We start from the raw sequence: 14,622 nt of genomic DNA, 5'->3' as shown, positions 1-14,622 counted from the left end.
CTGTTGATTTGATTTTCTATATTTGCACATGATCCTACTTTGTTATACAACTGCTGCACAACAATGTCCCTCTGGATTAAGAAAGTTCCATCCTATATTATATTATCTGTGTATGGTTGTAGAATAATATGATATAACGCCATGGGAAGTAGAAAACAATAAGGTGTGGGTGTAAGTAAGGTGTAAATATAACAAGATGGATGGATGGATGGATGGATGGATGGATTTTCATAACTATCATCTCTAAACTATCATCACAACTAGTGTTAATGTGTAATATCAACAGAGTGAAAAAATTTAATTTCCCCCCTCCCCCTTGGGGATCAATAAAGTATGTCTTCTTCTTCTTCTTCTTCTTCTTCTTCTACTTTTTATGCAGGATGGCATTTTTTTGACTCACTGATCTCACATTTCAACACAAGGGGGCGATGTTGTTTTAGCTACAGGGAGACCTGTCGACTACATAGTACTGTATGAGGCAAAACTTACTCTCTTACTGCATGTGTGTAAACACAGACCATTTTTTTATTATTCTTCCATCTTTCATCTGCATTCCTGTTCATTCAGATATATTAGCATTATTACTTCTACAGCATGTATACAGTAACATAAGCACTGCATTTCGTAGTGGTACTGCAAAGTACATCTCAACAAAACAAAACATTACCAAGACTACACCAGCATAGTCGATGCAAAAAAAACCCATTTTTTTTATGACAAAATAAACCGCTCATCAAGAGAAATAATACTGCGACTTCATGATTGTTGACGATGAAAACTGATGATATGACACTCTTATTCCATACAACAGCTGAATTCAAGTTTAAGTGTGAAATATAATTCGGAGCAAATGCATGCATTACACACACACACACACACACACACACACACACACACACACACACACACACACACAAGAAAATGTGTTTATGTAAAGTATTCCTTCAATAATCTAAATAATGAAACTGATGCTGCAAACTAATGAAAAAACAAAAACAAAACAAAAGAAGTGCTTGGCATTTCATCCAAAAAGTTTAATCTAACAATGTACAAAAGCAATAATATATTTATTTATTATAAAAGCATTCGAAGAGGAAAAGACCAGCAAATCCTCATTTCAAAATAAAAGGTTGATCTAAGAACAGCACGAGACTCTTGCAGATATAAATGCAGCTACTGTAAAAATGTCATGACAATGGAAAAACTGCATAAAAGTTGCCAAGATTTCTTCACTTTGATGCACTTTAAGGTACATTTCTCTGCGGAATAAAAGAGGCTGGGTAACTTATTGTGATAAAAATATGATCCTTTTCTAACCAGGTTTACTTGTGATGATACGACCCCAACTGAGTGTCTGTGGAAAGTGGCTGTTACATGTTTTTGTTCTCTGCAGACGTTTCCTTGGCGGACTACCTGAAGGAGTGTCGGAAGTGCACACTCCTTCGTTTCAGCTTCTCCGGGTTGTGCGATGCCATGTGGGAAAATTCTCGGAAGATGTCGAGGTACGTGGCGTCTCCTGATGAAGAAAAAACGACAGAAAAATAGCAATGAAAAATGATGCCACTTGAGCCCTTTGAACAGTCAAAACATCCTTTCTATCTCTCAGAGTTGTGAATACAAGCAATGAGGGGAAACCGAAAGCAGAGGAGTCCTGTGTTAAGAAAAAAAGCCACATGAATGGAGGAGCCAAAACAGGCTGAGGCCCCCATGAAGGTTCCCTCTTTCAACTTTCCAAATTCTGTGCCTTTACTTTTCATGTGGCCATGGTAACCGCTGAATCCACAGGCATTAACAAAAGCAGTTGAACTCCTTTGTGTCCCATGAGAGCTCGCAGGCTTGGCTAATTAAAAAAAAAAAAAAAGGGAGAATGAACATTCCTGGCTTTCCCCTGTTTGTGTGATGTGTGAGAAAGAGAAGGAGAGATCACGGAGTTTAAGCCTCATCGTAGATATGTCTTCCTGCTAACACTTTATTTTAACCCTCCATGAAGAACTTGGAAGCAGTACAGAAACAAACAATAACACATTATATTGTAGCTGTAAGCCTATATAAGGGTATAATGTTTTTGTACAACAACTATAAAGCCTCCTGTGAAACATCTGTAACAGGTGGAAAGTTACCATCAGCCAGTGGTGGAAGAAGTACTCAGATTTTCTAAATAAAAGTAGCAGTACCACAGTGTAGAAATACACTGACAGAAAAGTCATGCATTCAAATTTTTACTTAAAGCATGATGGCATTTCACTTTATGAGGTTTTAACATTAATATGCGTTCCCCCAGCCTGCCTATGGTCCCCCAGTGGCTAGAAATGGTGATAGGTGTAAACCGAGCCCTGGGTATCCTGCTCTGCCTTTGAGAAAATGAAAGCTCAGATGGGCCAATCAGGAATCTTCTCCTTATGAGGTCATAAGGAGCAAGGTTACCTCCCCTTTCTCTGCTTTGCCCGCCCAGAGAATTTGGCCAACCCATGAGAGAGAGAGAGACATCATGGCTTTCAAACAAGCAAAGTGGCAGTTGGTCAAGGCCACACCCCCACCCTCCACCTCCTCAATAGCATTTAAAGCTACAGACACAGAAATGGTACATCCTAAGGAAAGCTCATTGTGACTGGCTCTAGTGGCTGTAATTCTGCACCAAGGCTGAATTTCGGGAAAGAGACTTCAGATACAGTATTAGGGGACCACTAAGGTCTATATAAAAGAGACTTCAGATACAGTATTAGGGGACCACTAAGGTCTATATAAAAGAGACTTCAGATACAGTATTAGGGGACCACTAAGGTCTATATAAAAGAGACTTCAGATACAGTATTAGGGGACCACTAAGGTCTATATAAAAGAGACTTCAGATACAGTATTAGGGGACCACTAAGGTCTATATAAAAGAGACTTCAGATACAGTATTAGGGGACCACTAAGGTCTATATAAAAGAGACTTCAGATAAAGTAATAGGGAACCACTAAGATCTATGTATAGCAGCATATCATGGGACCTTTAAGTAAAAGTACAAAGGTATTAGCATCTGAATAATGTATATTACATTATTGGATTATAATTATTGTTACATTAATGTGTACATCACTTCAACGTTGCAACTGGTAAAGGTGGCGCTCATTTTATTACTTTATATAGTGTTGGTAGCTAGTAAATTCCCCCCCGGACAGGGATCAATAAAGTTTGATCTTTATCTATAACGTAACATTATAATGTATTTGTTAATTGTGTTTTCCAATATTTATCTGAATCTGCAAAGTAACTATCTGAAATGATCAAATATATGAAGTGGAGTAAAAAAATACAATATTTGCTTCGGATATGTACAGTAGTGGTGTAGAAATTTAAAGTAGCATATGGTGGAACTACTCAAAGTGCAAGTACCTTAAAAATGTACTTAAGTACATTACTTGAGTACAATTTATATAGTGACTTTCCACCACTACGAAGTACATTTACAGTTTTGAAGTACTTGTCTTTTACTTTATTTGTCCATTTAATGCCATGTTATTCTATTCCACTACATTCATACATTCTACTCCACTTAGAGGCAAATAGTGTAATTATTACTCCACAACATTTATCTAAAAGCTGTAGTAACTAATTTAGGTCTACAAGTAATGATTAATTTGCCAATTTTATTTTCTCCATTAATCGTTTTGTCTATAAAACATCAAATAGTGATACATAATTCACAGGAGGAGTTATACGTGTTGACAAGTACGTTAATAAAGACTTAAAAAGTTCTTAGATTGGCTTACATCTACATTGTAGTGTTATAAAACACACACACACACACACACACATATATACATACAGTATATATATACTACTTTAAACTGCTAAAAGGAAACTCAAATGTTAATCTCTCTGCATGCATATTGAAAGTGTATATGTCATATTTTAGTTTACACAATACATGTTATGTCATGCTTTGAAAATCAGAGATATTTGATCCATTCTTAGTGCACCAGCAGTGCATGATGTTAGATGCTTGTTAAGAATGTTAGATGTAGTGAAAGGCTGTCAAAGTAAAGAAGAAAGAAGCTAATGGAGAGGTTAGATTTTAGTCACATCTTCCATTTATTTCCATTTTAGAAGACACCGGGAGCAGTTATTGGACAAAAAAAAGGGAGTCAAAACAAAACGTAGGTAGCAGTTAGTGTTAATATACACAGGCATATTCAGAGATGTTCACAATCTCTTACAATATTTAAAGAATTTGTACAGATAACAGTCAGAGACAGAAAAAAAAACAAGAAAGTTTAAAAATTTGCATGTCAGAAGCAAGCAGATAAAGTGTTAATAGTTTTTAGTTTATATACACAACAGTCAACAGACACATGGTACCGTACAACACATAATCCGTCAATGGCTTGATGCAAATCATTGTTTGGTCAGTGATGACATCATCTAGGACAGTCTGCTTTCTGTTCACTTTTGTAAGCTACAACACTAAGTAAGTACTGCACACAATAAGAAAAGGCTGCATTTTTCAAAGTGCTTTGAACCTATCACCGGCAAGCAAGAAGGGAGAGCGAGCTGCTCTTTCTGTCGACGCCACGTAATTAAAAAAAAGAAGAAGAAGAAAAAAAAACATTTCACTGCTAAATGGCTCCAGCCTGTGTATGATTTGGCAAACTCAAGTTAGGGACTGTATGGAAATTATTAAGGGGGAAGGTGGGGTGAAAAAAGGAGGTTATGTATTTTTTTTAAATGGTGAAATTTGGTGGTGAAATCAATTTATTTTGAATGTAATCACCGAGTTCAGTGGATTCACTCGCAGGGGAGGAGTGAATTTGCCCAAATATCTTCACTTTTGAGTTAAACATTGGTGAGCTTGAACTTGCAAATTTGCGCCGTTGACCAGCTAGCTGTCTTGACCATGCAGACCATTGAGGGAACAGAGCTCATAGCTTATTAGCTGTGTCGCACCATACACTTTTATTTTAACTCCTCTGTTGGGAGTATTAACTGCTCCATTAAAAAGATGTGGTTGCAGACAGCTATGAGACAGGTATCTATGGTACTAATATGTCTTTTGCATAAACTGTTTGAACTTATTGTTCTATTAGCAGCCGCGTTAACAAGCCTGCTAAGGGACAGTTAGCAAAAGAGTTTTTTTTTTTTTTTTTTTTTTCTTTTTGGTCTAAAATAAAACTTTTAATTTGCTTGCTACTTTTTGGCCTATATTTCATAATTTTCTCACAAGATTTAGTGAAAAAACTAAAAAGATTGAATGGTTACATCAAAATGTCAGTTATGAGAAACAGTAAATGTGGATCTGAAAAGTTAGTAAAGATTGAACATGATCTTATTAAAGGGCACGCCATTTCCACTAGCCAACAGTCGCAGTAACTTTGTCATAACAGATACTAATTCATAATAGCATATAACAGAACGGTAACCTATAATATAACGCATTTTCAGCACAACCCATCCTGTTCTAATACAGTAGGTGAAGCAAACAATAGTATGGTGACTCTGATCACACCCAGCTTCATGGTCGGAAATGTGTTCTGCTGCACCCATAACCACACCCAACATGATGTCACAGGGTCCCGAAATACACTTGTACATCACTGCAGCAAGAGAAGCAGTTACACCACTGGAGATGGAGAAAAAAAAACAAGATTTTCAGGGGCTAAGTGAAGGAGAGGGTCCAAATTAAATATTAATAGTCCCGGGCAGGGTTTTGCTTTTTTCAAGTCAAACATAAGGTTCAGTGCCCCCATCTAAATAATTTCCATACAGTCCCTTTGGATTCACGGCCTACCATGAGAAAAAAAATGGTAAAAAACAAAACAAAACACAAAAAAAAACACTTGCTGGCACTCTGGAAAACGGTCTGTGGTCTATTTGATTTGAACTGAACCCCAACAGTCCATAGCATCTGTCAAAAACAAGCTACATCTTTGGGATAATATCGTTCTTTAAGCTAATTTTGCTTCAAATAACACGTAAAAACCCCCCCGCAGAGCTCAGTCTCATACGAGGCTGTTCAATGCTTCAACCAACAGTTTCTGGATCACTGCAATTTACCGTGAGCTACCAAAGGAGTCAGACAAAAAGCACTCGACAGACCTGACATCATTTTGGAGCATAAACGGGATCATTAAATACAGTTTTCGGCAGGCTGCCACGTTCATTGTTATCAAGCTTTTTGCACTAACCAGCCAATGGAAGACAGTGAGAGAGGGCTCTTTAGTCGGTTTGCATCCATTTGTGTCATGAATGTCATTCCATGCACGGTTTGTCATGATTTGGCAGTATATCATATGGATATCAAACATTATTCAACAATACTATATGTCAAATATTCACATACACTGGGCACAGAAGTAAAGAAAAGCAACAGAGCGTAAAGGAAGACCTGGGCAACAGCCACCCATGCACTATAAATCTAATATCGGCCTATAGTCGTGATACATCAGAATACCATAAACAAACACTTTAACATACAAATACCCACTGTACAGTAAAACATGTTAGCTTAGTGTCATTTATCAAAACAATGTCCATCTTCCACTGCAGCCTGCACTGCAGAATTTACTCCAAGAGATGAGATATTATCAAACTGTGAGTACTGTCTCTCTTTCTCATCATGAGAATGTAATACTGGCACTGTGTGTGTGTGTGAGTGCTCAGCAAAATTAAAATCTAACAAAATATATCCAGCTTTAAAAAAATACCATCTGCATTGTTGTTCAACATAATACAAAAAAATACAGGTTATCTGTACCGAAATTATCATTGCACTATTGCTCTGGACGTTTGGTTATAAATTAAAACAAAAAGCATTCAAACTTATACCGAAAAAAATTGAATAACAAGAAGGAAGGTAGAAGACATGAGAGCAAAAACTAAACTAAAATCACTGTTGGTAAGAAAAAAAGTGCATAATTTCGCTTTTAATTGAACATAAAAGCATTCCTTGATCAATCTCTCGATCAATACAGAGAAATGATACTTCTTCTGGGATCATTTCGCACAATATTTGTTAAAGGCAACATTATGTGTCAAACCATTCTGAATGAAGTGGTGCTGCAGAGAGGTCACGGCCTACAAATCCTGTCCTACAGACTAAAAAAAAAAAAAAAAAAAAACTTTGTTTGGTACAGATCCTTGCAAAAATCACACTCATTTAAATTTTTTTAATTTTAACTGGAAATGAGAATAATGATACAAAAATAACAATTCCCTCCAATATCGTGAATCATATCGCAATCGCAATATCAGTTAAAATAATCGCAATCAGATATTTTCCTCATATCGTGCAGCCCTAGCTCCAGTTCCATTTTCATCACATCATTAACAGTCATCTCAGATTGAATTGACCGTGAACAGGCAAGGTCAATTGCCTGCACCACCCTGTACGAGACTATTTGGCATTATTCCCCCTAACCGCCTGCGCTACCAAAACGGTGTAGAGTTATCAAGCGGGACGAGCTGCTGGTTCTGGAAGTAATCTTTCCCATTCTGGTTTTTGTTCTAAGGAACGAAAGACGGCGCCATAGCTGCTGAATTCATCCAAAAAAGTGACCCAGAAATGAAAAGTGAGCTTGCCAATTGTAAAATCTGAATCAAAGCTCTGTGATTGGATGTTTATTGCCGAAATGCACCTTGGGAGTCAGTTAACTTTGACCCACAACGATTTTTTTTTTATACACAGGCTTGTATCTTCGACTTCTTATCAAAGAACCAGACTTCTTTTTTGTTAAAGATTAGTTTTTGGGCTTTAATGCCTTTAACTGATAGGACAGCTGTTACCTGGGTCTGTCTGAGTTTTCTCCCTAAAAGGGAGTTTTCACACTAAATGCTTGCTCTTGGGGGAATTATTGAAATTTTGGGTTATTTGATTGTTATGATTTGATACTATAAATAAAATTGAATTGAAAATTGAACTGTAGACAGGAAAGGGTTGAGAGAGGGGGGGTTGACATACTGCAAAGGGCCACAGGTTGGAATCGAACCCGTATCACTGTGGTAAGAAGGGTTTGGGTACCGAAACCCGGTTCCACTATGGAACTGGTTCCTACACAACCGGTAGGAATCGGACCGGATTTGAACGCAAATTCTGGTTCCTCATTTCGGTTCCACTTAATGTGTCGCTGAACTATTTTCCCTCTGTCGCTCCAAAACGGACATAAAAATATCACACTTTCTCTTTCTATTATATATTTAAGTACTTTAAAACGTTAATATATTGTTAAATTTAAATAATTTTCAATAAAAAAAAAAAAAAAAACAACTCTATAAAAGAGCCTTTGTTTGATGTCATTTTTTCAGTTTTTCAAGAATCGGTTTAGGAATCGGAATCATTTTAAAAGTGCCGGTTCAGCATTGGAATCGTAAAAATCCAAACGGTACCCCACCCTAGCGCTAAGGACCAAGCCTTGGTACATGGGGCACACGCTCCGCTAGGTGAGCTACCAGGGCGCCCCAGAACCAGATATTTTTGAATGCAATGTTTAATGATTTAACCTGCAAGCCCGTAGAAGTGGTCACGGAACACTGTCCATGGGAAACATGAATGGGACTTTTACTTCCATAACAAGGGGCGCCCAAAATAGCTCTTTCCCACTTTTGCAACAACTCAAGGGACATTGATGAAATCAAAACGTAGAATTGTTGGGACAAATGAGCTGTGGCAGGTCTTTGGTTCAGAGCACCCTGTCCCCCTCGAAAACCCTCCAAATAAAAGAGAATACACTGCTGATGACTTTATCGGCGGCCTACTGATTTCTTCACCATAGTGCTGCTGGATAATCTTTATTTATTCATTTTTTTAAAGTGGCTAACCCCTTCCCTGGCAGTGATTTCCCAACTGTGCGAATGATTGTGATTTTGGCAACCGTCAGACAAAGTCGAGTCGGTCAAATGTGACATCATTTAACAGGAGGTTAATACGGCGTTCCTGCGTGATCCTGAGTGAGGGAGCTGACTGCTGTGGTCTAAACTCAGCCCACCGTGCTGGGGAGACGAGGAAAAGATTCTGATAGATCTGATGTGGAGAAGAAGTTAATCCAGTGAGTGAGAAAAACAAGCTTGAAGCTGGTCTCTCTCAGTCAGTCCCATGTTTACTGGCACCCCCCCTGCACTGGTTTACACTGTAGTTTAAACCTGACTGGACTTGAGTCTAGCACTGGGCTATGTTGAGACAGATAAACTCCTGAATGCATTTCTTATACTGCTGCTCAGTGGGGCTGCTGGTTGGGTATTGACCTGGCTGTCCAAAGGGTCCCTCCGACTCCCGCATCTCCTCGTTCATCCTGGCCAGACGCAGCCTGAAGGGAAGGAGGAAGAGGGGTTTAAAATCATCTAAGCTGGAGAATATAATGAGGGAGAAAAAAAATAAATAAAAAAAAATGAACATACAGTGTGACTATATCTGCATTGGCTTGCTGTACAGCTATACTCAAAGGGTCCTGGCCGTCCTCATCGCCGTCGTTCTGTGTCGCTCCCCGTTTTAGGAATAAACACACCTGCCTGAAAATACCAGAGAAACATCAATCTGATCAGTCACAGCCAACGCACATCCAATCAGATCAGTCACAGCCAACGCACATCCAATCAGATCAGTCACAGCCAACGCACATCCAATCAGGTCAATCACAGCCAACGCACATCCAATCAGGTCAATCACAGCCAGCGCACATCCAATCAGATCGTCACACTTGTGAGGATTTTTCTGCATTGAGTACTTTTACTTTTAATACTTTAAGTCAATTTTCCGGACGATACTTACATACTTCTATGTAAGTAACATTTTCAATGCAGGACTTTTACTCGTAACAGAGCACTGTAACATTTTTACAGTGCGGTATTAGTACTTTTACTGAAGTGATGGATCTGAATACTTCTTCCACGACTGCACTGTGATCCAAAGAGGCAGCTGGAGACGATGGGCCTAATGCGAGAGCATTTTCATACAGTATTCTTATCCGAAATGTCTCTTAACTGCATCAACTGGTTGGAAATCACTAGTTTTAGCCTGATGAATGTCAGCCGGTGAGGTGCATGTTTGTGAGATTTGATCCTCAGCATAATCTACGCTGCTGAAATGGCCAAATAAGGCTGTCTGCTCTGCACAGTTTCATTCACAAAAATGTCCCAGAAGAGTAAAAAAACAGCAGAATTCCACACTGCAGAGCTTCTAGTCCTGCAGTCGGGAATCAGCTGACAAAAAGAAAACTTTTTTTTGTTTTCCCAGCTGGTCTGGACCTCTCCTCTTCCCTCCATGCATGAGTGTCCTGGTCTATGTCACGTGTAGTGATGTCTATGTCTAAAATTATGGCCATTTTTTTCTTGTTTTCTTGTCTTTATGTTGTAAAAAATGCCTTGTAATTTCTGCTGCAAGCTAATTTCCAGACGGGACAAAACAAAATCTGTATAATACGATTCAAAATAATGAAACAATGTGATAAATAATAAAGACATAAAGAAGGAATGGTTTGACATTAGAGGCTACAAAACGTCTTTCTAAAGCAAAGACTCATATGCGATATTAGACAAGATAATAATTTATTATAGCCTACAGTTAGTGATGTTACACTCTCAGGTGAAACAGAAGAGGATACTAGACCCTGATGCAGCTGAGAAACTGCATTACAGTAGTAGTAGACACTTGAGTCGGGCTTTGCGCTGCGCTGGGTGTTAGGTAGGCCCTTTAATTCTTAAGTCAAGCGTCTTCCCCCTGTGAAGAGGCAGACTATCTGTTCATGACTCATACGACACGTATGGACCACTCGTGAATTTGCGTTTATACCTAAGAGGAAATTTTCGGTATGAGAACATTGGTAAATGTCACCACTTTGTACAGTACGAGCAGATCTTGCATGAAGCCCATTGTGCCTTAAACAAAGCATGTTTTATTGACATTGAAACTCAGTGAGATGTGGTTCCAAGCGCTCCAAATGCAGCCTGGAGTAAACAGCGAACTCCCAGCCCCCGTGACTCACCCCGTGTGTCCCAGATATGTGGCGTGATGCAGGGGGCCCCTCCCTCTTGCGTCCCTTTGGTTGACGTCAGCAGCGTTCTGGAGCAGGAACTCGCAGGCAATCAGTGAACCCTAAAATAAAGCGACAACACCAGTTTGCAAGACTGACAATGAAATGTTGCTATTCATTTTTAGCAGTGAGCTGTACTTAAAGATGGGTATTCACACATTTCCAGCTGCCGACGTGCCGTTTTGATGTGGTTTGGAGGGAATTGATCTTTGCCAAAGTCAATAATTGAATGATATTTGATGATAAATCAACTCATTATCCACTGAATACTGCAAAATGTCACCGAAACAGACGCAGAACAAAAGATTTTCTGCTTGCTATTCTCTCACACTTTTAAAAGTATTATCGGCGTCTGAAACAAAAATCTCTTCCTCCTCTTTGGCATACATCCTAAAAAAACATCCCTCATTGGCCTCACTGACCACAACATTAGGATGAGGTATTTTATTTAAAGTAAGTACTCCCAGCAATTTGTTATTGTACTTCCATAAAGCTGTAAAAAAAAAAAAGAAAGGTCAAAATCAACGCAGTAGTGGATGAGATATCCTGACTTTTAGGCTTTGGTATGGGTCAAGCTGGAAAACACTGCATCCTACATTTCCCACAATGCACCTCAATAACATCTTACAGTTCGAAACATCCTCCCTGATTGGTGAATCGATTATTTTACACGATTACTCAATGACTTTTGGAAAGAGGTTGCATTTTGCGATAACCGCGATAAAAATTCTATTATTGCACAGCACCTAGATGACATCACTAGGGTTATTTTCCCAGAGTTGACAAAGCTCCTCGAGACGTTAAACAACGGTTTCCACAGGTTGAGACGTGCTCAGAGCTGACCTCGATGTCTTCACGTCTCTTTGTTCCGTCACTAAAACCTGAACTGAGATGCCTTCCTATTGGGACTCATTTCTGGCCCCGCGCCAGGCGCCTGACTGACTGACTCACCCCGATCACGGCCTGTATGAGAGGCGTCTTTCCTTCGTCCTCGTCGTTGACCAGGTTGACGTCGGCCCCGTGGGCTAGGGCGTCAGCCATGACGGGCAGGTTGCGGGCTTTGGAGGCCTTGCAGAGCAGCGCTCCGGGATGAAGGTCCCTCGTGTCCTCGGGGTCCGACTTCTCCGGCTCCGCCTCCGCCTCCAGCTCAGCTTCCCCGCTCGAGTCCTCCGACACCTCACACTCTGAGGACAGGGCCAGGACACTCAGTACTCACAGGACAAGTCTGGTACAAAGTACTTGAAAGCACAGATGGATCCGATACCAGTTTTTGCTTCCCCGATACCGATTACAATACCTGAACTTGTGTATCGGCTGATGCCGAGTACTGATCCGGTACAAGTGTTAAAAAAATACATATATTTGACTATGTTTTAACAGCAATATACTACTACTGTAACTGCATATGGATGTGATATCATTGCTATTGTCGTTTCTTTTACTATCCAGTTTGACGGTCAGTCATAACGGAACATGAACATAAATAAACTCCTTTATAGTAGATTTTCATTGGGGCTAAATTACATGGTATTGGATGGGTGCATTAACTACTTGTTATTTTTTGGGCATTTTCGGCTTTATTCAACAGGACAGATGAAAACGTGAAAGGGGAGATAGAGGGGGGGAATGATATGTAGCAAAGGGCCGCAGGTCGGAGTCGAACCCGGGCCCGCCGCGTCGAGGAGTAAACTTCTGCACATGGGCGCCCGCTCTACCAACTGAGCTATCTGGGCGCCCAACAACAGTACTTTCTGATACCGATACCAGCATTTTACGCAGTATCGGAGGCTTTTCCCTTACTAGTATTGGTATCGGAACATCTCTACTTGAATACTTGAGTAAAAGTACAAGTATCTTACCAGAAAATGACTTTGACATTTTCTGTAACGTAGGTGGCAGAGCCTTCTTTAGTTTTGGCAATCTTTGTAGGAGCAATGATTTGCCAAACCTGCTTTTTCTGCAGTCTAACAGATTTTTGTAGTAATGAGTAACAAAGATGCTCAGGGGGAAATGTATCAGAGTAAAAGCATACATATTATTTAGGAAATGTGGCGGATTAAAAGTGAACTTTTTTCAGAAATATAAATAACAAAGTAACGTACAGATACGAGAAGATTCTGCTTAAATACAGTGACGGAGCGCTACACTGTTGTTACATTACAACCCTGCACGTGACCTTAATTCCACACTGTGGAGCGTCTGTGAGACATTCCTCCGATGGGACTCACCCTCTGTGACGCTGTCCACCACGGAGCCAAACACCAGGATGTCTGTGCTGCCGTCTGTGCTGCCTCCCAGGCCGCTGTCGCTGCTCAGGCCTGCCGGACCGGGAGACGCCACAACATGGACACATTAGTTACCGCTGTCTCTTTCCGGCTCATCAGTCTTGCTTAAAAGCAACAGAACTAGGGCTGCACGATTCATTGTCATCGCAATACCAACTGGGGCAATAAACACAACGTGATAGGCTGCGACATATCGCGACAGACACTCAGTTTTTTTTGCGTCAGTGGTGCATTTTATATATTTTTTTTAATTATTTATTTATTGGTTAGGGAGCATGTACAATTGTTTACATAAATGTTGCCATTTGATGCATTGTACCAGAGTTAGCCTTAGGCTAATTTACATCTGCAGTCCCTAGGTGGGACACAATTGAAATCCAACAGTAAAAACATGACAACATCTAACAAAACAACAAGACACATCACAAATCCTACATCAATATAATGCCCATTGTGACACACAAACACACAGACACACTCACACACACACAGCTGTTACCACCATAGATAAAATATAAAAATTTGTAATCCAAAGTTCAATTTGTTCAATAAAAGAATGTTGAAAATGATTTCCATTTCTTTCTTTTTAATTTTACAAGCTACTTGTTGTATTTTAGCAGAAGACTGAAAGCAGCATATATGTATAACTGAGTAAATTTTATTATCGGCAAGCAATATCGTCATTGCGATATTCAACAGCGTTATCGCCTATCACATATTTTCCTCACATCGTGCAGCCCTACACAAAATCATGCAAAACAGAGACTTGATTCGAGCCTCTCACTGTCTATAGTCAAAGGCATGAGTACCTTGTACATTACATTGCCATTGTTTTTGGCGCAGACTGTCAAAAAAAATAGTGAGTGGCTTACTTCGAGGCCCAGATCCTGTGTCAAAGTAGGAGAAGAGAGAGTCCAGCTCATCAGGACAAAACAGGGAGTCCCGTCTGAACTTAGCAGCTGCTGTGAGACAAACACAAGGAACTGGTCAGAACACCAAAGAAAATCTGTTGTCTAATATAATGGACTACATCAGTTATTTGGACCATTGCTGTATATATACGCCTAGCCCCCAGTTTGTGCCTCTCCTGTATCAACGTTAACATTCAAGACACAGCGTTAAGCCTCTAATTTACCTAACTAGAAGGTTGTTTTATCATATTTGGCACAATTAAAAGTATGCCGAATTAGCTATTAATAGATCCTGTTTGTAATGTACTCGTGGCTGTACAGACAACAATCACTGGATCACTGTGATACTGAAGAAAACATAAAACGTGATGATTCTCAGTTAAGTTCTGGAGTTACTAGGAGCACCTTTTCCCTTTGATTTC

General features: G+C 39.7%; 1 protein-coding gene across 3 annotated transcripts in view; it reads right to left on the bottom strand.

Moving 5' to 3' along the window:
• Positions 1 to 505: 505 nt before the first annotated feature.
• Positions 506 to 14,622, bottom strand: part of acap3a (ArfGAP with coiled-coil, ankyrin repeat and PH domains 3a) — a 98,714-nt gene continuing 84,597 nt past the window's right edge. The window contains exons 19-25 of one of the 3 annotated variants that reach the window (XM_028582002.1): positions 14,162 to 14,251; positions 13,233 to 13,331; positions 11,956 to 12,188; positions 10,957 to 11,066; positions 9,374 to 9,484; positions 9,221 to 9,282; positions 506 to 1,516 (exon numbers count right to left, since the gene is read on the bottom strand). In XM_028582002.1, the coding sequence (XP_028437803.1) occupies positions 1,410 to 1,516; positions 9,221 to 9,282; positions 9,374 to 9,484; positions 10,957 to 11,066; positions 11,956 to 12,188; positions 13,233 to 13,331; positions 14,162 to 14,251 (812 nt within the window). In that variant the 3' untranslated portion in view covers positions 506 to 1,409. The remainder of the gene's footprint in view (positions 1,517 to 9,220; positions 9,283 to 9,373; positions 9,485 to 10,956; positions 11,067 to 11,955; positions 12,189 to 13,232; positions 13,332 to 14,161; positions 14,252 to 14,622) is intronic. The other 2 variants (XM_028582004.1, XM_028582003.1) reach the window with 2 other exon arrangements.

Source organism: Perca flavescens, chromosome 7 (assembly GCF_004354835.1).
Source record: "Perca flavescens isolate YP-PL-M2 chromosome 7, PFLA_1.0, whole genome shotgun sequence".
Taxonomy (NCBI): Eukaryota; Metazoa; Chordata; class Actinopteri; order Perciformes; family Percidae; genus Perca; species Perca flavescens.
The sequence above is the reverse complement of the archived record's forward strand: the minus strand, read 5'-3'. Positions and strand labels throughout refer to the sequence as shown.